Source organism: Chelonoidis abingdonii, chromosome 16 (assembly GCF_003597395.2).
Source record: "Chelonoidis abingdonii isolate Lonesome George chromosome 16, CheloAbing_2.0, whole genome shotgun sequence".
Classification (NCBI taxonomy): Eukaryota; Metazoa; Chordata; order Testudines; family Testudinidae; genus Chelonoidis; species Chelonoidis abingdonii.
Genome location: NC_133784.1, coordinates 22,175,007 through 22,197,957, shown reverse-complemented (window position 1 = coordinate 22,197,957; position 22,951 = coordinate 22,175,007). Strand labels below are relative to the sequence as shown.

The 22,951-nt window shown below is 55.7% G+C and overlaps 1 protein-coding gene across 8 annotated transcripts; it reads left to right on the top strand.

The window, feature by feature from the left end:
* The first annotated feature begins 395 nt into the window (after positions 1 to 395).
* PARP3 (poly(ADP-ribose) polymerase family member 3) lies at positions 396 to 22,171 on the top strand. 8 transcript variants are annotated; one of them, XM_032791199.2, is made up of 11 exons: positions 396 to 1,569; positions 6,819 to 6,888; positions 7,718 to 7,918; positions 9,486 to 9,611; positions 11,247 to 11,438; positions 11,990 to 12,125; positions 14,021 to 14,247; positions 15,029 to 15,184; positions 15,882 to 15,968; positions 16,634 to 17,570; positions 17,842 to 18,415. In XM_032791199.2, exons 3-11 carry the CDS (start codon positions 7,742 to 7,744, stop codon positions 18,009 to 18,011), a joined length of 2,208 nt encoding a protein of 735 aa, XP_032647090.1. In that variant the 5' UTR covers positions 396 to 1,569; positions 6,819 to 6,888; positions 7,718 to 7,741; the 3' UTR covers positions 18,012 to 18,415. The 8 variants fall into 8 exon arrangements, with proteins under 8 accessions (XP_032647090.1, XP_032647083.1, XP_032647097.1 ...); XM_032791192.2 differs by having other exon boundaries at positions 7,715 to 7,918; XM_075073028.1 differs by lacking the exon at positions 6,819 to 6,888 and having other exon boundaries at positions 398 to 1,569; positions 16,634 to 16,811; positions 17,424 to 17,570; positions 17,842 to 22,171.
* The last annotated feature ends 780 nt before the right edge of the window (positions 22,172 to 22,951 follow it).

The following is a 22,951-nucleotide window of genomic DNA, read 5'->3' as shown; positions in this document are numbered from 1 at the left end:
CCCTTTCCTCCCTCATTGTGCCCCGCCTCCCCCTCCTATTGGACAAATCTTCAGCTCCCCCCTCCCCCCGTCTCCTGTTGGTGAGCTGAGCTGCCTGTAAACGGGGCTGCTTCAGCAGCCGGTCTCGTTTTGCGTATGCGCAGTGCGCTCTTCTCAGGTGGGGGTTGTGTGGGGTGAGTGTGCCACGAGGGGCGCTGGAGCCTGCTACGCACGGCGCGCTGGGGTGGCCGGGCTCGGGGCGGGAGCCTCGGGGCTGATCTGGGGAGAGGGGCTGGGCGCTGGGGCTGGTTGGGGGGCGGACTTGGGCCCTGGGTCTGACTGGGGGGAGCGTTGGGGCTAGTTTCAGGGGAGGGGCTGGGCCCGCCCCTGGGGGTCGTGATCTGTGTCATTGTGGAGTGGTGGTGTGGGGGACCCTTGGTGCAGTAGCAGGTGGCAGCATTGAAGCTGGGGTCCCTGTGTGGGGTGGTGGCCTTGGGGGGTGCTCTTTAGATCTGGACTCTTGCTTTGGGGGTTTGGCAGACCCGTGGGGCAGAGCGGGGAGGGTGAGCAGACAAGGTCTGCCCCAGGGGGTGCTGAGCAGTCATGGCTCCCGTTGGGTTGAGCGGTGTGGGGTGCTCAGCACCTTGCAGGGTCTGGGCCAAAGGCTACTAGATTCTAGCAGAGTTCAGACTTTGGAACAGTAGCATCTAAACTGGTCCCAGTTGGGCCTTGAAGTTCCTACCTCACTGGGGGACTGAGATGTCAGGCAGCGGAAGTCATGGTGTCCTTCTGTGATGCCGTTCATCCACACGGGTCACTGCTCTGTGTGGAGCTGGTGGGTGCTGGTATCCCGTTTTGGCAGGGAGACACAGCTGGTGTTACTTGCCCAGAGTCAATTAAAAAAAAATGAGGGGCAGCTAGGAAATAAACCCTGGGGGCAAATCTTCATCTGGTGTAAATTGCCACAGCTCCACTGGAGGATTTACCTCCTGGACTGAGCATGTGCCCTAGCCACTAGCCCTCACTGCTCCCCTTCCCTGCTGCTGTTTAGCTCGGTGGTTCTCACCCCTGCAGCTGCACCCAGCTCAGAATTTCTGCAGGGAAAGAGAGGTTTGTCCTGACCATATTGTTCCAACAGGAACAGGTCTGAGCCCATCCAGGCTGGAATGTGTTGGCCTGGCTGAGAGCTATCCCCAGGTCCTCCTTTCTAGGCAGGCGCGGGAGTTTCTCACTGCTGTCTCTCTCCCCTAACAACTCCCCTCCAGTTCCCCTGAGCCCACACAGCGCAGAGCGCTTGCCAGGCGACCTGCGAGCAGGCATTAGTCCTGGCACTGACAATGCAACGTGGGCTGCCAGCTCACTTCTTCCTTCCCCTGGGCTAAGCTGGCTCCTCTCCCACAAGGGGAGTTGCTTTGCAGTAGAAAGGCTGAGGTCACGGGGAGGAGGAGAATGGCAGGAAGAGTGGAAAGAGCAGGTGGCTGTGCCAGCTCTGGCTTGTCTAAACTTGTCGCCTTTGCATTTCTCCGCTGAGGCCAGCCGTGAGGAGCAGCCCTAAGCTCCCCCCCCAGTCTGCGAAGGAGCTCCAGGCAGGTGAGTGCACCTCTGTTTCCCCAGCAGGCCAGAGGGCAGTTGAAAAGCAGCTGAGTGGAGCCTGCAGCTGCCCTGTGAGTCTGTCTCTTGCCGGTAAAGCCCTGAGGGGCCTCAAGGGCAGGGCACACAATCTGCTGCCTTCAGGCCGTGGCTGCTGAGATTGATCTGAAGCATGCTTAATTTTGGGAATGGAACTGCGTTGCTGGGCCTTCCCTGCCTGCCGAATTTCTCCTCCTCAAAGAAAGCCTAGCTCAGGACCAACAAACCCCAGGGTAACTCTAGCGCTCTCCCTGCTCCATCTCCACCTCTCCAAAGCTCCCATTGCTTCGGTGTGCACAGAAATGTCTGGAAAGGCCCCATTCTCCACCCCTCCCTTGTTTATGTTGCTTGTTTGCTCTTTGCCCCTGCAGGGCTGCTGACTGCCTACTCAGGCACCACAGTTATGGAGGTGATGCCCCGCCCCCCCCCTCCCCAAAAGAAATAGGTCTTGCACTGAGCCTGGCAAGATTTTGGGGCATTCTGCTCTATGGGTGATGCTGTACAGTCCATACAGTACAGCCATGTCTCTCTGGAGTCCCATGAATCTCATATTCATGCAATATGTAGGTTCAAGTCTTCATTGCCCATTAGTAGGGATATTATCACTAGAGACTGAGCTGTGCAATCTCTGCCTGGAATTCTTCTGCCCAGCTATATTTCCTTCCTGTTTGGTCCTTGTTTTCTGTATCCTGCTCTTGGCTTATGTTACGTGGACACCTGGAATAAATCGGGTGATTCTTCCAACCCAGGTTCCCCTTTGGTTTGGGGTCTGCTGCTGGCATTGTGTTTCTTTGTGCCAGGGTATGCAAACAAAGCTTAAATGGAGAAGTGCAACCAGTACTTGCAACTTGGCGGGGTGTATTAAATTTCTCTCTTGGTCCCAAGGGAGAGGTTGTATTTGAGCTGCTTTTTCTGCCTCTTTCCCAGAATGGGGGGGCAAAAAAGATCATCTACCCATAAACCCCTTCACTTTACATTTTAAAGATGACCTGCCGCATATAGATTTGTGTCCTCCCTCCCGCCCTGGTTTCTGCTTACAGGAGGCTTGGAAGGTTTGGGAGTTTCATGCCTTAGAAATATTAGGCATGGCAAGCCTAGTCTTCTCTGGCTTTACTGGAGGACTCTTTGGCAGCTGCTTGTGTGGACTGAAAGATCAATCTTTAACCAAGAGAGCTTTTCTCCAAAGTGTATAGTAGGTGTTTGAATTCAATAGAGTTAAAATAAAATACCAGTGTTTTAAACAGTGTGAACTCTAAAAATGCTTTCTCTTCCCAGTTCATTAGATTTCACTCTTTTGGTGTCTGTGATGTTATAATTTCAGTTCTTCAGTGGTCCACAGAGTCTTCCAGAGTAGGCTAGAGCAGCCTGCTATATAATGTAAAAAATAGAGGAGCAAAGAAATTTGAAAAAATGTTATGCTTTCTTTGGGCATCTTAAAAAGCACACTAGAGCACAACATTTGTCCCTGTTCAGGGCTACTGCCCCAGTATTTCCCCCTTTGTGGTCCACCAGAGGCTTCTCAGCTGTCAGGTCTCTTGGACAGAGACCTACATCTCTCTCCCTCCTGAGTGGGGATTTTTAAGACTTCAGTTTCCTGCCTACACTGTGCAAGCCAGACTGCCTAAACAGACTAGTGTCGACACTTGGCTTTCTCCTCAGCGATCGTGAACAGCATAACGGCCTGCAGTTGTCAGTTACCACCCAGCTCTTTCTAAGCAAGCATATTTATTCTTAAGGTGAACGCATTACAGAGAAATATATTAATAACATTAAAAGAACCTACACGTATGCTAAAAGCCTTACCACAGGTCACCCCAATTCCAGCCTCTGGCCCTGGGACATGTCAGTCCTTCAAACTCCACAGCTGGATTTTTAGTGTGGCTATGAGTTCATAACCAGCTCAGATTCAGAACCATCAGGAATAGTCCTGGCTCTTTCTTTATACAGCTTGAGCCTTTGATCTTGGCCTCAAGTAATAAGTAATCAGCAGGTAATGGCTCACACCTCCGGGTTTAGTTTCAAAAGACCAGTTATCTTTGAAAACTCATGGTGATTGGGAGAGGTCCCGGATGACTGGAAAAAGGCTAATATAGTGCCTATCTTTAAAAAAGGGAAGAAGGAGGATCTGGGGAACTACAGGCCGGTCAACCTCACCTCAGTCCCTGGAAAAATCATGAAGCAGGTCCTCAAGGAATCAATTCTGAAGCACTTAGAGGAGAGGAAAGTGATCAGGAACAGTCAGCATGGATTCACCAAGGGCACATCATGCCTGACTAACCTAATTGCCTTCTATGAGGAGATAACTGGGTCTGTGGATGAGGGGAAAGCAGTGGATGTGTCATACCTTGACTTTAGCACAGCTTTTGACATAGTCTTCCACAGTATAGTTGCCGCCAAGTTAAAGAAGTTTGGGCTGGATGAATAGACTATAAGGTGGATAGAAAGCTGGCTAGATTGTCGGGCTCAACAGGTAGTGCTCAATGGTTCCATGTCTAGTTGGCAGCCGGTATCAAGCGGAGTGCCCCAAGGGTCGGCCCTGGGGCCAGTTTTGTTCAATATCCTCATGAATGATCTGGAGGATGGTGTGGACTGCACCCTCAGCAAGTTTGCAGATGCCACTAAATTGGGAGGAGTGGTAGATATGCTGGGAGGTAAGACTAGGATACAGAGGGACCCAGACAAATTAGAGGATTGGGCCAAAATAAATCTGATGACCCTCAGCAAGTTTGCAGATGACCCTAAACTGGGAGGAGTGGTAGATAGGCTAGAGAGTAGAGATAGGATACAGAAGGGCATAGACAAATTAGAGGATTGGGCTAAAAAAAACCTGATAAGGTTCAACAAGGACAAATGCAGAGTCCTGCACTTAGGACGGAAGAATCCCATGCACTGCTATAGAGTAGGGACCGAGTGGTTAGGCAGCAGTTCTGCAGAAAAGGACCTAGGGGTTACAGTGGATGGGAAACTGGATATGAGTTGACAGTGTGCCCTTGTTGCCAAGAAGGGTAATGCCATTTTGGGCTGTATAAGTAGGGGCACTGCAAGCAGATCAAGGGGCGTGATCGTTCCCTCTATTTGACATTGGTGAGGCCTCATCTGGAGTACTGTGTCCAGTTTTGGGCTCCACACTATAAGAAGGATATGGAAAAATTGGAAAGAGTCCAGCGGAGGGCAACAAAAATTATTAGGGGCTGGAACATATGATTTATGAGGAGAGGCTGAGGGAACTGGGATTGTTAAACTGCAGAAGAGAAGAATGAGGGGGGATTTGATAGCTGCTTTCAACTACCTGAAAGGGGGTTCCAAAGAGGATGGATCTAGACTGTTCTCAGTGGTAGCAGATGACAGAACAAGGAGTAATGGTCTCAAGTTGCGGTGGGGGAGGTTTAGGTTGGATATTAGGAAAAACTTTTTCACTAGGAGGGTGGTGAAGCACTGGAATGGGTTACCTAGGGAGGTGGTGGAATCTCCTTCCTTAGAGGTTTTTAAGGTCAGGCTTGACAAAGCCCTGGTCGGGATGATTTAGTTGGGGTGATTGGTCCTGTTTTGAGCAGGGGGTTGGACTAGATGACCTCCTGAGGTCCCTTCCTACCCTGATATTCTATGTATAGCTGGACGTGGGGAATTTGCATTCACCTCCCTGTAGCTTTTCCCCATGAAAACCACTTCACACGTTTTGTTCCATAGTCCGTTCTTGTCTGGCCCATTGTTCGCTATAGTTCTGTGAACCCCCAGGTCTCTCGTCTCCCCCTCCCCCCGGAGCAGTTATGTACAATCTGGGCCCTCAAATGAATGGTTAATGTATTAGCAATACAGTGGGCCCCAGAGAGCCTCAGACTTAGTTCATTGAGCTCTCTCGGGGTACTGCAGAAACCTGACACGTGTGACACCATTTCTTCTACCCCTTAAAAATTCCTCAGTCAGCAACCAGTCACCAGGGAAACCTGCATGTCGTGGTCACCCAAAGGGGACGCTCTTCCAGCCACCAAGGGGCTGTTTCTTTCAGCTGCGTGTTGTGTAGGACACACTTGTTGTGCCAGTACATCCTAACACAACATGCGTTGTGTTGCTGCATAATCCCATCACGCTGCTTTTTGCCACATCGCAGCTGGATGCTGAGTGAAGTCTGCAGGTTTAACCCAGGGGGTTGAGTATGAAATCCCCATTGATGTCAGCTTGGCTGGAGCTGTCTGGGTTTGACTGGGTGTGGTTCAGCTGGAGTGTGAGCTTGTGCCCTCAGATCACCATGCTCCACTCAAACAAAGGTAAGGGGACATTTAAGTAAGGATGCAGCAAAACTGGTTCCTCCTTGGCTGTGCTGAGCCTGAAAGACCTGGTTCGATTGTTCAGAATGTCAGACCATTTGCCCACAATGGCCAGATGAACAGTGCTAGAAACTGGCTTTGCCAGATCTGTGTTTAAACAGAGAGTTTAGAGACAAGGCCTTCCCTTAAGCAGAGATCTCACATCAAAGAGTCAGAGCCTGATCACCACCTCTCTCCCAAGGAGTAAAGACCCACCCATGCTACAAATACAGCCGAATCAGGGACCTGGTGACAGTCAGGTTTTTGCTGCCATTCCTCTCACTCTGGTTGGATAGCCCCCTTGGGGCGGGAGAGGAACAGCAATGCCTGGGATGCAGTCCAGGACTGAGGGTGTGGCTACACTGGCACTTTACAGCGCTGCAACTTTCGCGCTCAGGGGTGTGAAGAAACACCCCTCTAAGCGCTGCAAGATACAGCGCTGTAAAGCCTCAGTGTAATCAGTGCCACAGCGCTGGGAGTGTGGCTCCCAGCGCTGCAAGCTACACCCGTAGAGGATGTGGTTTACGTGCAGCCCTGGGAGAGCTCTCTCCTAGCGCTGGCGCTCTGACCACAGTCACACTTCAAAGCGCTGCTGCGGCAGCACTTTGAAATTTCAAGCGTAGCCATACCCTTAGGCTCTGCAGGAGAGTGCTGGAAACATATTCACCAGCCTGACCCAGAGTTCAGCAGGCTAAACTCCCCCCTCCACCCCCGCCCCTCTGGCATCACGCTCCCTGGGCCGGCAGCCACTGTCAGATGATTACAAGTGGATTAGCTGGATCTGTTGATCGACACAGGGCACTAGACAGGATTTCATTCGTTGAGCTTGTCTCCTGTCAGTTTTCAGAGTAGTAGCCATGTTAGCCTGTATCTGCGAACAAGTATTCCTATTCTTTCTCGTGTCAGCGTTTGGGAGAGACAGACTGCTGTGTGTGGACCAAGGACTGAGCCCAGACTAACCAAACATCCTCTGAGGGTCAGTGGTTTCCCCTTCTTCCTCTTTGGGTGCCTTTGCCACTCATCATCCTCGTCCTTCCTCAGCCACTTCAGTGCTGCATGGTCCTCACTAGTCACATCCCGTCTGACCCAGCCCCTGGGCCTTGGACTGTAAGTTCTTTGGGACAGTGGCTGCGGCTTGGCTTGTTCCTTGTATGCTCATCACACTTCTGAGTGCTTCAAAATGAACAGTAGCAGCTGGGGGGGCTTGCACTTTCTTGGCATGTATGGGGCTGGTGGGCTAGGGTGGGGATGGGAGGGAGGTTTTGCTAACCAGATACGAGGAGTTGTCCTGTGAGGTCTCCAGTGGAAGGGCTGGGGAAAGCCTCAGTATAGTCCAACTGTGCTAGCACTGGGAAACGTGAGGGCGCCTGGGCTTGGGACATTTCCATGGCAGCTTTTGTAGACTATTGCAAAGTATCTTCCATCTAAGGATCTCCATGCACTTAATGCACTAGTGAGGTGAAGCCTCACACATCCCCCTCTTCAAGCTGGGGAATGATTATTATCCCCATTTTATGGGTGAGGAAACTGAGGTGTAAAGGAGCGTGAAGTGACTTGCACCAGCTCACACACCAAGTCAGTGGCAAGGCTGGGAGCAGAACCCAGGTCTCCAGGTGCCATAAGCACAAGACTAGCCGTCATCCCTGAAGAGCTCTTGGTGTTCACCCACTCCTTATATAGCTTTGAGATAATCCTGGGAATTGAGCAGGCTGCTGGCCTGTGGCGGAGAAAACCCCCCTCGCCCTCCATCCTGCCTCTGCAGGACGTAAGTGACTCTGACGGAGGCCTAATTCTTATTGCAGCAGGGTGGCCATTGTTGCAGGGGAGCAATGGCCCCCAAACGCAAGGCGCCTGCCAAGGCCCAGATCCAGGACAAGAAGGTGAAGCAGGAGTCGGAGAAGGACAGCGTCCGCTCCACCGTGGAGGCGCTGAAGACCGCTCCCAAGGAGAAGCTGAAAGCCAAGATCGACTCTGCCTGCCAGCTGAGCAATGGCAGCGATGCCCAGGTATGAGTGAGGCTCAGGCAGCAGGGCAGCAGGGTCCCCTGGAGAGGGAGGAAACACCTTCGCATGTCACCCAGCCCCAGGACTGGCTTTAGTGAAAATGGTTTGGGCGAACTTATATTTTGGTGCCTCCTCCTCCCACTATTGCCCCTGGCTCCTACCGGCTCCCTGGGCACCCTCCACATTACCTCCAGGCCATTACCAATACTTCATATGGAATGTCCACAGGAAAGTCCATTCAATGTAGATGAGCGTCTCCCATGGTCCATTGTGAGTTAAGTGCCCCTTGATGAGCCACTTACTTTGACCAGTCCCTTCAGGATGTGCTGGCTAACTACCTTGTTACTCCAGGCACAAACATTTGAAATACAGCTATAGAGCCAATACTCAAACTTCAAATACAAAAATGATGCATGCATGCACCTAGCATAATCATATTCAGCAAATCATAACCTTTTCATAGACATCTTACATGCCACATTTTGTACAAGATTTGTTGCAAATATATAACAGTGGTTGCAATGATCTACATGGTCATGTTTTAATTAGATAGCGTCACACTGAGTAAACTGCTACAACTAGCAGATTCCTAGGCCACTGTCAGCAGAAGCACAGAAGTAAGGGTGGTATGGCATATGGTATATTGCTACGCTTATGTCTGTGCTGCTGTGGTGGCTTGTGGTGCCTGGCGCTTGGCCTGTGGCTCAAGGCAGGCTTTACGCTGTCACGTGGGGGCTGCATCTTGCCAGAGCAGCCACACCTGGCTCACTGCAAGCATTTTGACAGGAAGTACTAAGCAGTAATAACAACAACGATACAAGTGTGTGTGTGTGTGTGAGAGAGAGAGCCTGTGTGTGTGTGTATCAGGATTGTGAGACTAACACACACACACACAGTCTGTGTTGGGGGGACTGTAAGAGACAGAGTGTATGTGGGTTTGAGAACCTATGTGTGTGTGTGTTAGGGAAGTTTGAGAGACAGCAAATGCACTGTCACTTTAAGTCTCCCCTCCCTCCCCCCTGCTCTGCCCAGGTCCCTCCTCCCTCCAACTCGTGCCCCCAGTGACCAGTCTCGGTTGGTCAGTGGCCAGCTAGTGGGAGCCCAAGTCCTTTATGGTGCCCCACTGGCTACTGTGCCGTGAGCATGGGCCCCATTTGCCCGGCCCTGAGGCTAAATGCTGGTGCTCAGAGAGCCCACTGCCTGAACTCTCGGAGAAAAGGCAGTTCGGGGGTTGCGGCAGAGCTGCAAGGACTCTGTCCCTGGGAGCTGTAAAGCACTCTGGCCTTCCAGCCCTACGCAGAGCTGAAAGAGACTTCTCCCCACCAGACCCCATCAGCTAACGCTGGTCCACAGGACAGTCCCAGAGATCCCGGCCTGAGGGAGCCCCTTCCTGTCTGACCCACTGCAGACCCCATTACTAATGCTGTTCCACAGGACAGTCCCAGGGATCTCAGCCCAAGGGAGCCGCTCCCTGTTTGACCCCAGCACAGGCTGTCCTGGAGCAGTCGTGTAGCCATCGCTGCTTGAGGGCACATCCGTGTTCACTGCTTCCCTGTGGTGTGTTGGGTAGATCCATGAGGATTACGACTGCATGTTGAACCAGACCAACATCGGAAACAACAACAACAAGTTCTACATCATCCAGCTCATCGCTCACAATGGCAGCTACAGCTGCTGGAACCGCTGGGGTCGCGTGGTGAGTACCTTGTACCCAGGCCAGCCACCGGCACAGCTGGGCCAGTATCTCCCTCTGCCAGCCACGAGGGGGTGTTGTTACAGGAGCTACCTCTGCTGCTATGAGGCAAAGGCCCAGCCAGGGACGCCCATTCTAGGGAACATGGCAGTAAGCTAAATCCAGGGCGGTTAGACATGGCACCTGCACCACCCTCCTGTGCAGAAGCTGGGTGTTTAAATTACATCCTTTACTTGCTGGCATTTGTTTATTTGTGTGGCTGCACAGACCCACATGCTCTTCTTTTCCCCTGCCCCCACCTCCTTGGGTACTGGAGGTGGCAGACCCCCACAAAAGTCTCCTTGGGGAGACTCAGGGAGGGCACAGCACACCCTTCCCTCTCCCTCCGGACAGGCCAGGGAAAGGGAGGCTGAAGCCACCGGGCATGTCCCCCCCGAGAGGTGCTGATGGGAGTGTCTGGCTCCCCCTCCAGGAGGGACTTGTCAAGCTGTGAGTTATGCAGGGGCTATCTCGCTGTGCGTGCAGTGCCCATTGGGGGATGGACATTGCCATGTAAACAAGTAATTTACATTGGCTGCTGTCATGAGATTCCCTCCCTGATCACTAGGTGTCAGTCTCAACCCACTTCCTCAGGTTCTAGAAACTCCCCTTGCTGATGTCAGGGTCATGGGGAGACAGTCCCAGCCGAAGCCAGTGTTAGCACCAGGGCTGTTAGCCTCAGTGCCCTGAGCCCTGGTGACTCAGATCTCTGCTAGATGCTCCCAAGGAGGCCGAGCCTCGCGAACTCCTGAGCCAGGCGAGGGACAGCCCAGCCCGGTGCCTCACTGACAAGGTCCCAGGAGCTCTAGGGCTGTCCCTGCCCTAATTTGCTTTACACAGTGCTGGGTGCAGCTGGTGTAGCTTTAACTTCCAGGCAAACAAGACTCCGGTAGCCTGTAGTGATGACGTGACAGACAGGGCAACTTCCTGCCGCTTTTCGGGAGACTAGCTGGTATTAGGTGTAGGCCAGGTTAGACTATCCTATGGAATCAAGTCTCTTGCTCTCCCTGTCCAGATAGGAGCCATCTGCTCCCAACATGGTTCTCTTGCCTGCCGCTTTCCTCTTTGTGGCTATTCTTGCAGGGGCCATGGGCACTTGGCAAAGCAGAGGGAAACCACTGTTAAGTAAACACTTCTTCCCATCCATTGCCCCGGGCAAAAAACTAGCGGAGGGCATTGCATTTTGGCAGGAAAATCACCTCTGTCTGTAATGTCCCTCATCTCACTTACCCAGGCTAGCCAGAAGAACCCTACCCTGGGATTGGAATACAAGTGTGACATTTTGGGTGGCTTGGCAAAACTGGGCATGCAGAAGAGTCAGTCAGGCTTAGCTGGGAAGCTTAGTTGAGTGGATTCAGGTCCCAGAGGGATACATGCAGCCTGTGGAGATTACCCAGCATGCAGTGCTGCCTTGTTGCCTTTATCAAATGGAGAATTGCGTGCTGGGGCCTGTAGTCTCCACAGGCTGCACCTGTGTGAAGGCGCCTGCAGCTGCACTGTAGAGGCCAGCTGGAGCCCTGAGTTGAAGGGGAAGATGAGCAGTGAGCACAGGAGTGGGTCACTAAGCCTGACCCTGCTGCGGGTTTCTTCCCTTCCTAGGGGGAGGTGGGTCAGTCAAAGCTCAGCCCCTTCCCTTCCCTGGAAGCCGCCAAGAAGGACTTTGAGAAGAAGTTCCGGGAGAAGACCAAGAACAGCTGGGCTGAGCGAGAGAACTTTGTGGCCCACCCTGGCAAGTACACCCTGATCGAGGTGCAGCATGGGGCTGAGGAGGAGCAGGAGGTGACAGTGAAGGTGAGTGACGGGGGCGCCCTGGGATAAGCGAGGCTGCCCCCACGTGGAGCCAGGGAAACAGGAACTTTCCCGAGGTGGCTAGGGAGATATGTGCCATGGGGCTGAGGGGCTGGCACGGCCTCGTTTGGAGACTTGGGGGAGCAGGGAAGGCAACCCCCCTCCTGGCTGCACAGTTGCAATGCAGGGGCCACGTCCTGAAGTCCTGACTTGGATATGTATCCCGCTGCTGCCTGAGAGCATGCTGGGAGCTGGTGGGAGCTTTGCCTCCATGAGAGTGAGCAAGGGCCTCAGCGTTTGGCCCACAGGCGGCAAAGTGACATGTTCTGCTTCAGATGACGGCCCCAGTTCACCCCCCACCAGGGCAGCTCCCCGCTGGAGACAAACTTCCATGGGGAGGGGTGGCTGGGCAGGGCTGGGGGGATCCATTGCTGGCTCTGTCCGCTCTGGGAAGCTTTTTCCCTGCAGCAGGCCTGGTGGTGGGTGGGAATGTCCTATGGGGGAGGGAGCCCCTCTGCCTGTCTGAGCTGGCACTTTCCTCTCCCCTCCCCCAGGTGGACAGCGTGGATGGAGGGAAGCGCTCCAAGCAGAGGACGCTGCCTTGCAGCCTGGACAAGGCCACCCAGGAGTTGGTCTCACTCATCTTCAGCAATGACATGTTCAAAGAGGCCATGCAGACCATGAATATCGGTACAGTGGGGAGCAGGGCCCTTGGAGGATGCGGGGGGGAGGCAGCCCACACCCCTGCACCATCGGCCCCACTGCAGCCTGGGGCTCCTGGCTGGGGGCCCAGCAGCCCTGCTGAGTGTTTCTGTTAGCTGTCTCCAGGGCTTGGTCAGAGGGGCCAGGCCACGCTGCTCTAGGGCCGTGGGTTTCAAACTGCGGATCATGACCCAGTACTGGGTTGCGGAACGTAAAGCACTGGGTCGCGATGGCTCTGGTCAGCACTGCTGACCGGACTGTTAAAAGCCCTGTTGGCAGTGCTGCCCGGCTAAGGTAGGCTAGGCTGGGAACCAGCCAATGGGGGCTCTCAGGAGTGGGGGACAGTGCCTGTGGGTGAGAGCCACATGGAGTTGCTTAGGAGCTGGACCTACTGCTGACTGCTTCTGGGGTGCAGCGCAATCCGTGGTGCCAGGACAGGCAGGAAGCCTGCGTTAGCACCCTCACTGCGCCGCTGACCGGGAGCTGCATACCCCAATCCCCTGCCCCAGCCCTGAGCCCCCACAACTCAGAGTCCCTTCCTGCACCTCAAGCCCCTCATCCTCAGCCCCATCCCAGAGCCCTGACCCCCTCCCACACCGCAACTCCCTGCCCCAGCCCAGAGTCCCCTCCCAAACCCCTCATCCCCAGCTCTGTTGCGTTGCGGGCAATTTTCTTCAACTGAGTCGCCAGAAAAAAGTTTGAAAAAATTGAAAACCCCGTGATCCCCCTGCCTAGAACTCAGACCCCCTGCTGGCTACTTCTGGGGTGCAGTGTGGTGTCAGAACAGGTAGGCACTAGCCTGCCTTAGCTGAGCAGCACTGCCAATGGGACTTTTAACGTCCCAGTCGGCAGTGCTGACCAGAGTGACTCAGTGCCTTACGTGCCGTGACCTAACAAACTTTGAAAAATGCTGCTCTAGATCAGTGGTCTCCAAACTTTTTTGATTGCGCGCCCCTATCGGTAAAAAATTTTTGAGAATGCACCCCCTGCTGTGCTGCCCCAAGCCAAAAAAAAAACAAAAAACTCCCCCGCTCGGACTGCCAGAGCAAAAAAAAAAAAAAAAGCCATCCGAACTGCCGAAGCGGCGCTGCTCCTCCTGCCGCACACCCCGAAGGATCCTCTTGTGCACTCCCCACTTTGGAGACCACTGGTCTAGATCACAGGGTGACTGGCTGAGTTGTTCCCTGTGATCAATCTGTTCCACACTTTGGAGCTGGATACCTGGGGCAATGATGGAAGTGAGTTTGGTGCTCCCAGCACCTAGAACTGTGTCGCAAAGCTGTGTGATAGGTGGATGGTTCTGCTCAGGAGCAGTCCCAGGTCTGGAATAGCAGGGGCTGCAGGTCAGGCTGAAGGGCACTGGCAGAGCTGTGGGAGGCTCAGGGCTGGAATAGCAGGGGCTGCAGGTCAGGCTGGAGGGCATTGGCAGGGCTATGGGGGCTCAGGGCTGGAATAGCAGGGGGGCTGCAGGGCAGGATGCAGGGACATTGGCAGGGCGGCTGCAGATCAGGACTGAGAGGCATTGGCAGAGCTGTGTGGGGAGCCCCAGCTGGAATAAAGGGGTGCTGCAGGTTAGGGTAGAAGGGAATCGAACTGACATCCTGCTCACTCCTCGTTGTCCGGAGGAGGGTGCCTGTGATGATGACCCACGGCTGGGGCTGGGTGTGAGGCAGAGGTCTGCTGCAGGCATGCAGAGAAAGCACTGCCCTGGGGGATGGGGGAGAGGCTTGTATGAGCTCAGGGTCTCTGTGAGGGATTGCCCTGGGGCCCCCGAGGGGAAGGGGTCACGCTTAGGTCTGGGGGGGATGCAGGTGCCCCTGCTGGCAGCCACCTGAGCCATCCATTGCTTGTCTTCCCTCTCCATGCCTGTCTGTCTGCCCCAGACGTGAAGAAGATGCCTCTGGGGAAGCTGAGCAAGCAGCAGATCGCCAAGGGCTTCGAGGCCCTGGAGGCCATTGAGACGGCTCTGCAGGAGCAGCCGCTGTCCTGCAGGCAGCTGGAGGAGCTGTCGTCCCGCTTCTACACCATCATCCCCCACAGCTTCGGCCGCGCCAGGCCCCCTCCCATCAACACGCAGGAGATCGTCCAGGCCAAGAAGGACATGCTGCTGGTAAGGGTCCTACCTGCGGCAATTGGGCTGGGTCTGCACTGTGCTGGATTCTCCTGCTGGTCAGGGCGGGACCCCCCAGTGCCAGGGCCAGGCCTCCCTTCCTCACAGCTTTCCTGCTGCCTGCCCGGTCTCCCAGATGGGAATGTTCTCCCTCCCCGTGGCCCTGGGCTGAGGCCGGCTGGATTTCCCTAGGGCCATCAGCGCAGCATCTCCTCCTGGCTGGGGGAAGAAGTCTGTGCTCCAGGACAGCACTTGGGGAAGCCACCACCATCACCCCTGCTGTTGCCGTGGTGGTGAGGTGGGGTGGTACTGTGCCATTTGCTTCCTTGGTTCTAGAACTGGGCCAGAGTGCCCTGTGAGAGGGAGAAGAAGCCCAGCCCTGCACAGAGAAATAGCCACCCGGAGTCTGCGGCATCTTCTTGTTGGCATGTCTGGTGCTCGCTTGGGAGCCCAGCGGGTTAGGGGGCATGGCGCTGCCCACCACTGCCCCAGCAGGGTGGCCCACTGAATAATGTGTGGGCCATGTGCATCCAAACTCCCATGAGCTCTGCGAGCGAAAGGGCCTCTCCTTCCTCAGGGGTGTAAAACCAGACCCCCTTGGGGAGTCTCCGGGCAGGCTGAGGCCATGCTGCGAAGGACAGCAGGACATACAAACCTCAACTGGGGTCATGCCCACCCTTGGCCATGCTGTCTCTGAACAGGATGGGCAAAGAGCTTCCAGGGCTACTAAGGGGTTAAAGTGGCCCACCCTTCCCATCAGCCCGTCTCTCTGCCTTGGTAGGTGCTGGCAGACATTGAACTGGCCCAGAGCCTGCAGGCGCAGAAGAAAGAGGAGGAGGAGGTGAAGGTGGAGGAAGTGCCTCACCCACTGGACAAGGACTATGAGCTTCTGAAGTGTGAGCTCACCCTGGTGGACCCGGCGTTGGAGGATTACCAGGTCTGGAGGGGCTGGTGCACGCCAAGTGTCCTGGTGGAGGCAGCAGCTTGGGCAGGGGAGCGATGTGGGGGTCACTAGCCCAGTGTGAGAAGGGGTTGTGGGCTGTCACTTGCCTGGGGACATGGGTCCTTCCGTCGGTACTTCCATCTTGGTCTATACAGTGCCAACCCCGCCTCCTGCATGGCACTTGTCTGGTATGGAAAGGAAGCTGCTTCCTCCAGCGTCCACCAGGAGGGATGTGAGTGCCCCTCCCTCCCAACCCCCAGGCTATCTCAGCACTGCGTGGGCTCTCCAAGCTGGGGTGAGAGCCAGGGAGGAGCCTGGTGTAGGTGAATTGGCCTCTCTCCCCAGGGGTTAGTCCCTCCAGGCCATTGAGGGGTTCCACTAATGGAGCTGACAGGGCCGGGGGTGGAGCCCAGGCCTGACGAACGGATGGGTCTGAGCTGGAGCTGCTGGAGATGTTGGGAACAGGGGCGGTTCTGGGCGTGGAGGGAGTGAATGTTTTCAGGTGTCATCATGCCAGAGGCTTCTCCAGCACCAAGCAGAGAAACCTCCTGTGGGATGGGTCCCAAGCCCAGAGGCCCCAGTGTGGACCTCTGTGGTAGCCAGGGCAGGAGGGATGGGGGAGGTGAGCAGAGGACTGCTGTTGCCCGGTCTTGCCCCAGGTGCCCCCCGATCACTCTGGTCTCCCCCACAGGTGATCCAGACCTACGTAGAGAAGACTAGGATGAGCCACCGGAAGGTCAATATCCTGAATATCTGGAAGGTGAAGAGGGAGGGAGAGGTGAGAGCACTAGTGTCCTACCGCTCGCGGGTTCATGTGTCCATGGGCCCTTGCTCGTTGGCCAGGTGGGGGAGAGTTGGGCACCCGCAGCTCCCCCTGGGCACAAACAGCTGCTGGATGTGGCGCCTGGCTCCATATCAGGCCCCAAGAGCCAGCGGTGCCCTGGCTGTGCAGCAATTGCAACACGGGCTCAGCCCCAGCAGCTTCCAGCTGCTCTGCCTCGGTTCGGCGTTGACCATTTAACTGTGCTCAGGGCAGGTCTCGTCAGCCGGCTCTCATGGGTGCAGCAGAGGGAGTCCGGCCTTGCCCAGGGCTGTCAGCGTGGCTGATGCCAGCGGCTCGGAACTGGTGCTGGCAACGGGCGAAGGGGGCCTCTGGCAGCCTGGGCAGAGGCCGAAGGCTACAGAGGCTTGGAGTTTCAGCTGCCCTCGGGCCTCTCAGCTGCCTCCCCCAGGACAGCAGTGGGGGAAGCGGATACTGCTCTCCCTGCTGCCCGCATCAGTCCTGTTGGCTGCAGGGCTGTGGATCCAGCCCCTTCCCCCAGCGCTGAGATTCCTTCTGCATCAGTGAGGTTATGGGCGGTGTTGGCTGGGGGTGCACAGCATTTGCAGACATTGAGGCCCTGCTCTGTCTGGAGCTGAGGACTGCCCTGTCTGGCTCCGCAGAGCGAGCGCTTCAAGGCTCACGACAACCTGGAGAACCGGCGCCTGCTGTGGCATGGCACCAACGTGGCCGTCGTCGCCGCCATCCTCAAGAGCGGCCTGCGCATCATGCCGCACTCCGGCGGGCGTGTGGGCAAGGGGCTTTACTTTGCCTCCGAGAACGGCAAGTCGATGGGATATGGTAAGGCCCACAGCAGCCCAGTCTGGGGAGCTCTCCCAGCTACCCCCACCCCTCTCATATCCCCTCCGGGCAAGGGGAGATGCTGGCAGCCTCCGCAAGGCGAGTATCTGTCTGGGGACAGTGGGAAGCACATGGCATTACATTCTCAGGGCCCCCTTTTCCTATCCTGCCCCAAGTCTGCGCCTCCTGGATGGTGCGGCCCTGCTGGCAGGGCCAGGTGCGGCAGGGCTGAGTCTGACACACCTGGGTGGTGGGACGGCACAGACAGGTGTGAGCGAGAGGTTAGACTAAGGGAGAGTGAAGCAAGGAGAGCAGTTTCCCCCTCCTCTTGGCAGAGGAGAGCTCCTGGCTTGGGGGAGCAGGGCTCCCTGGCTTTCCAGGCGGCTTTAATAGGCCACAGCAGAGGGGTGATTGGAAGCACTGGGGGTGCAGTGAGTGCTGTCCGCGCCCACAGTCAGGGCGGGGCAAAGGAGCAGAACCACCCAGGGCAGTGTGCTGCTGCCAGCTCTGAGAGTTCTACAGGGCAGGCTGTGCCAGCTTGGTGGCCAGGCCAGGCATGGAAATGGGCCTTGCAGCCAGCTTCAGCAGCACATATCGGTCTTCCCTCTCCAGTGAGCTGCACCTCCCAGGGGGTCGGGATCATGTTCCTCAACGAGGTGGCCCTAGGCAAGGAGTATCGGATCACCCAGGACGACTCGTCATTGCGCAAGGCCCCCCCGGGGTATGACAGTGTGATCGCCTGTGGTCAGACTGAGCCAGGTGAGTGCGCTCCCCGATCTGCCCTCCCCACTGGGGGCTGCCACCCGCCTGTGGGGAGGTGGAAGGGGTGGGGATTCAGAATGGGAGCAGGCTGGAGGTGCTGGCAATGATGGGGCATGACAGAGATGACGGGGATTTGGAGCTGGAGCTGGGGGGATGGTGGAGAGTGGAGGTTTGGAGATGGGATAAGTGGGGGTCTCACACAGCCTGGTGCTGGCAGTTCCTGGCCCAGTCCCATGCGCTAACCCCTTCCTTGTCCCACCCTCCCCAGACCCTGCTTGTGACCGAGAGCTGATAGTCGAGGGCAGGAAGGTGCTGGTGCCACAGGGGAAGCCCATCCGTATGGCCAAGTACCAGGACTCCTTCTTCAGCCAGAGCGAGTACCTGATCTACCAGGAGAGCCAGTGCCAGATCCGCTACCTGCTCCAGCTCCGACTCTGAGGTGCTTTCCCGCAGGCCCAGCACCCCTCCAGCTCCAGGAGACCGTGGCCAGCTGTGCTGATGGTGACAATGCCCCGGGGTGCGACCTGCGGCAGGGTGAGGTGACAGTGCTCAGTGAGCTGGCTGCAGGAGCGCCTCTGTTGCCTGCTGGCTCAGGATCCCTGGGTCCCACGCGCCTAGGAGTGATGCTCCGTGACATGCCATGAAATGTGTGGCTCCTGCACTCAGAGTCCCTGAGCCATGCTGCCCGGAGGAGGGGGCTGGGACGCAGCTGCCATAGCCAGTAAAACTCCCAGCAGCCTCTGTTGGGGCTCCAGGGGGGACTCTCAAGTGCTGGAGTCTGCGAGCAGCAGGGCTCTCCGAGGCCTTCTGTTAGTGTAAATAAAAGTGTGTGCGGATTGCAATCAGCTTTCCCCCATGTGTCACTCTGGCGCTGGAGAACTCAGCGAGGGTCGGATCCAGGGGCTGTCACGGGCACATCGCTTTGGCTTGCTCTTGCTCCCGGAGCTCTTGTCTGGGATCAAGGGACACCCCTCCCCTTTTTGAGAGGCCTAGGAAACGGGGCCTGTCACAGATCCCCCCCTAGGGAGATCCGCTCACCCTGCACAGTGGCCTCAGGAGATGTGGGCTGGCCTGTAGGGATGGGGGTGCCCTAGCCAGGAGACATGCTGTGGTGGCTGTGGGTGAGGAGATCAGGGCTGGAAGCAGCTGCAGATCAGGATCCCTGTGCAGCTTCCCAGGCACCTGCCAGACCAGGCTAGGGGAAGGTTGTTCTCTGGTCTATCCCACAGATGGAAAGACAGGAACAGGGAGGAGGCCGGGGGGGGCTGTTAGAAACACTGGTGCTGGGAGAAGTATGAGGGGGGCAATGGGACATGGGATCAGTGAGTGTCGAGAGGAACAGGAGGAGGAATTGGGGGGCCAGAAACAAGAGCAGGGAAGTGGGGCGGGGCTGATACGCTCATCGCAAATCTCCAAGTCCAGGTCCGAGCGGTTAATTTGCGCAAAGTAAACTAAAGAGACATATTCCCTTATCTAATCTGGCTACTTATATGGCTGCCATCACCATAGTATCCTGCACCGAGGCAGTAATTGCTAGGCGAGAGAACAATAACGATCTATCTCGCTCTTCCTTGCTGGCCTGGTGGGGAAGGAGCTGGATTGGCTTGGACTGGGCATCTGTGGGAAGATCTGACTGAGGGGAAGCCACGGGCTTATCTTTGCCACAGGTAACTCAAGTTGTCCCTTGAGGGTTGTTCCACAGCGAGTGCCATCCACACCCATGAACCCAGAACTCCGGTGGGATGGGCTTTGGCTCATGTTAGCCCCACTCGCAATCGCTCTGGACATGGCTGCTCTTGCTTGAGCCAGCCTAACTCGAGAGGGCGTAGCTGACCCAGGTTAACTCTGCAGTGCTGGCATGGCCACTGTCTGAGCTGTGTGTTGAGTTCTGAGTCTAGGGCCAGCCCCCAGGAAAGCTCCATCTGCACTGATGAGCTTCCCCTGGGAGGTGGCTGGCCTGGCAGCTCCTGGAGGCTAAGGCCTGTCTCAGCCAGCCAGGGCCAGGCCAATCAAGGGCTTCGAACTACAGGGCACAGGCTGTTGCAGAGCAGGGTGGTGGGGCTATGCAGTCAGGCTGCTGCACTTTGGGGTTGTATCTATCCCAGGTCTAACCAGCTGCAGTAGCCCAGCCTCGGGCTCGCAGATGCCTGAAGGTCAGGGTCAGGGCTGAAGCTGCCAGGGCGGGGCTCAGCATGGGGGATTTGCCATTGTGGGTATCTGAGCACCCAAGAGCACTGAGGAGCCCCAGGATGAAATCTGGGCCCCTTGAAGTCAATGACAAACCTCCCCTTGAGCTGGAAGAGCCAGGATTTCACCCAGGCTCTGATGGCCTTGCCAGCCTCCAGCAGCTGCCGTGGCTGGAGGGAGTGTTCCAGCATGAGGAGTTGTGTTCCAGGGAGCTCTGCAAAGAGAGCCTGGGGCATCTGTACCTCACACACTTCTCCAGTGCCTCCCCTGGCCTGCTTGGAGCTGCTCTCGCATCCTCTCATGGCCTGTCCCTCTGGCTCTCCAGGGCTGGGTGGCTTCTGGGGAAAGCAGAGCTGGGGAGATACCAGAGGCTCTTCCCTGCCCCAGCAAAGTGTAGGCGTGAGGGGCCTGCCATGATGTTTGCATAGTGCATTCCTGCTGCATTGTGTCTGCACAAGCACACCTGTGGCCGCAAGGCTGTGTCTATGTACTGTTTCCCATAGCAGCAGCCAAAGGGGCAGGTCCCCACTGTCCGATCCACGCACAGTCCAGTTTTTGTGCTCAGGACGTCGATGCTAACCATGCTGTTGGAAGCCAGCTCCACCCCCACTCTGCTCTGCCAGTGCCCCTCAGTTCTGACCCTTTCCCTATTGACCCTGTAATTCTTTAATGAGAGCAAGTCCCTTTGGAGCAGTGGAACGAGATCATAATGCTAATTGCATCTGGGCCCTAATCAGGGCTGGTGCAAGGATATTTTGTGCCCCACGTGAAACTTCCACCTTGCGCCGCACCACCCCCACCACCCTCGACAACCTCCGAAAACTAGTAAACTTAGCATTATAAACAGCCTGTCAGAACGGGTAACGGCTGTTGTAATGTTTCTTTTTTACCTTTAAGGCGTTTCGGTTGTTTGCCATTGCCTCTGATGATGTCCCATTCAAAGTCTTACTATTGTGCAAAGCTAAACAATTGAGCCTTGCATTGCATCACCAGCCAGGTTAGGCAGGGTGACAAATCCCCCTTGCCCCAAAGGGCCATTATCACCTGGTGACTAATTTCTATTCCAAGTCTATAAAGCAGGCTTTTAAGGTAAATACATTATTCTTTCAATATTACCCATGCACACATCTCACAAAGATTCTCACTTTTGACAAGTTACCAGCCTTGTGACAGCTGTTTGTGAAGATCAGGGGGCCCCTTGCCAAGGGGTGCTGGTATTACAGTGAACTTGGGGTGGCTGACAGTATGGGGCAGGGCACTGAGATTGGTGGGGCAGGTAACACTGGGCTGGTGGGGAGGCGGTGCCAGGATGGGGCACGGGAAGGGGTAGGGGCACGTACCTGTCAGTCTCCAGTGCTCGGGCCATGCCAGGGCCAGCAGCCTCTTCACCTCAGAGTCTCCCTTGCTTGTCTGGGAGCCACTCCTCCTCTCAGGTTCCCCAGCTGCTGCCGCCATCCGGGAGGACGCAGGTGGGGGGCGCTGCTGCGGAGGAGACACAAAGGTCTGGGCTCGGCTGGGGCCCCGCACCTGCTGGCCGAGAGCAGCAGGAACCGGGAGCCACTCAGGGAGCCGGGCAGCCCGAGCCCAGGGTGGCAGCAGCCTCCGCGGCAGCAGGGACAGGCGGAGAGCGTAGGCCACCATGGGGTAGGAGAGGCCGCATTGCTGCTGCTGTTTCCCGGCTCTGCCACGTGGCTCAAAGGATGGCTATAGGCCCCTAAGCAATAGTCTAAAAAAATTTCTGGGCACCGCTTTTTGGCGCCCCCAAATCTTGGCACCGCAGACAGCCGCCTAGTTCGCCTAGTGGTTACACCGGCCTTGGCCCTAATTCAGATATAAGGACTGCCCCTCCCCCATACCCTTTCGTCAATATCAGTGTGGCGTATAAGGCTGCTGGCTGTTCTTTTGCTACAAGTGGTTTCTTGGGCCTGCTGCCATCAGTCACTTTGTTCCCTCAATAGCGTGATAGCACTTGACAATGGGAGCAAAAATCTAGTCAGCGGCACCACCCGCCAACTTGTTCGGCTGGCCAACCAATCCAATCTTGGCCTCCAGCTCCTCCAGGGCCATAAAATCCAGAGGTAAAACTCCCTGAGAATAATGGGTTCCCTTGAAAAAAAATCTTGTGAACAAGCTAATGGCTGCAATGTAAACTCGTGACTCTATTTCCCCATGTTAAGTTCTCCTCACACCTTCTGTGGGTCATCTCGATTATCACTTCAAAGATTTTTTTTTTCTCCTGCTGCTGATAGCTCATCTCAATTGATTGGCCTCTTACAGTTGTTATGTACTTCCACCTTTCCATGTTCTCTGTATGTATAAATATCTCAGTCTGTCTGTTCCATTCTAGGCATCCGAAAAAGTGGGCTGTAGCCCACGAAAGCTTATGCTGAAATAAATGTGTTAGTCTCTAAGGTGCCACAGGTACTCCTGTTCTTTTTGCAGATACAGACTAACACGCCTGCTACTCTGAAACGCGTGAATAAGGAACCTCTCCCTGGCTCCCACCGGTGTGGAGCTAAATGTGCCTTTTCTTCCATCATGGGCCCTGAGTCATGGGGGAGGAGGAACAGGTCTTGTTCCAACCATTAAAGCCTCTGCCCTGTAGAGAAGGGCTGATCCTTCCAGATAGCTCTGGAAGTCATTTTTACTTAGGCCCCATCTACACGACGCGTGAAATTCGATTTTAGATACGCAATTTCAGCTACGGGAATAGCGTAGCTGAAATCGAATATCTAAAATCGAGTTACTCACCCGTCTTCACCGCGCCGAATCGATGTGCGCGGCTCGCAAAGTCGAATCCGGAACTCCGTTTGTTTTGGTGGAGTTCCGGAATCGATGTAAGCGCGCTCTGGGTTCGATATATCCCCGTCTAGACGAGACGCGATATATCGAACCCAGAGCTTTCGATTTTAACGCGCCGAAATGGCGCGTCGTATAGACGTGGCCTTAGACGTAACTGGGCTAGATCTGCTGGTGGAAAAGGATGAAGTCTGAAGTCAGGGCATGGAGCTCCAGCAATCTGCAGTAACTGAGGATCTGGCCTGGTTATTCAGCTGATCCCAGGCTTCTTGCAGCTTCCCCCAACCCCCTTCATGGAAACTGCAATCTCTGTTCTGGACAGCAGCTGTCTCCTCTTGCCACTGCTATGAACGAGGACTGAACCTGGGACCTTCATCTAAAGCACAAGCTTC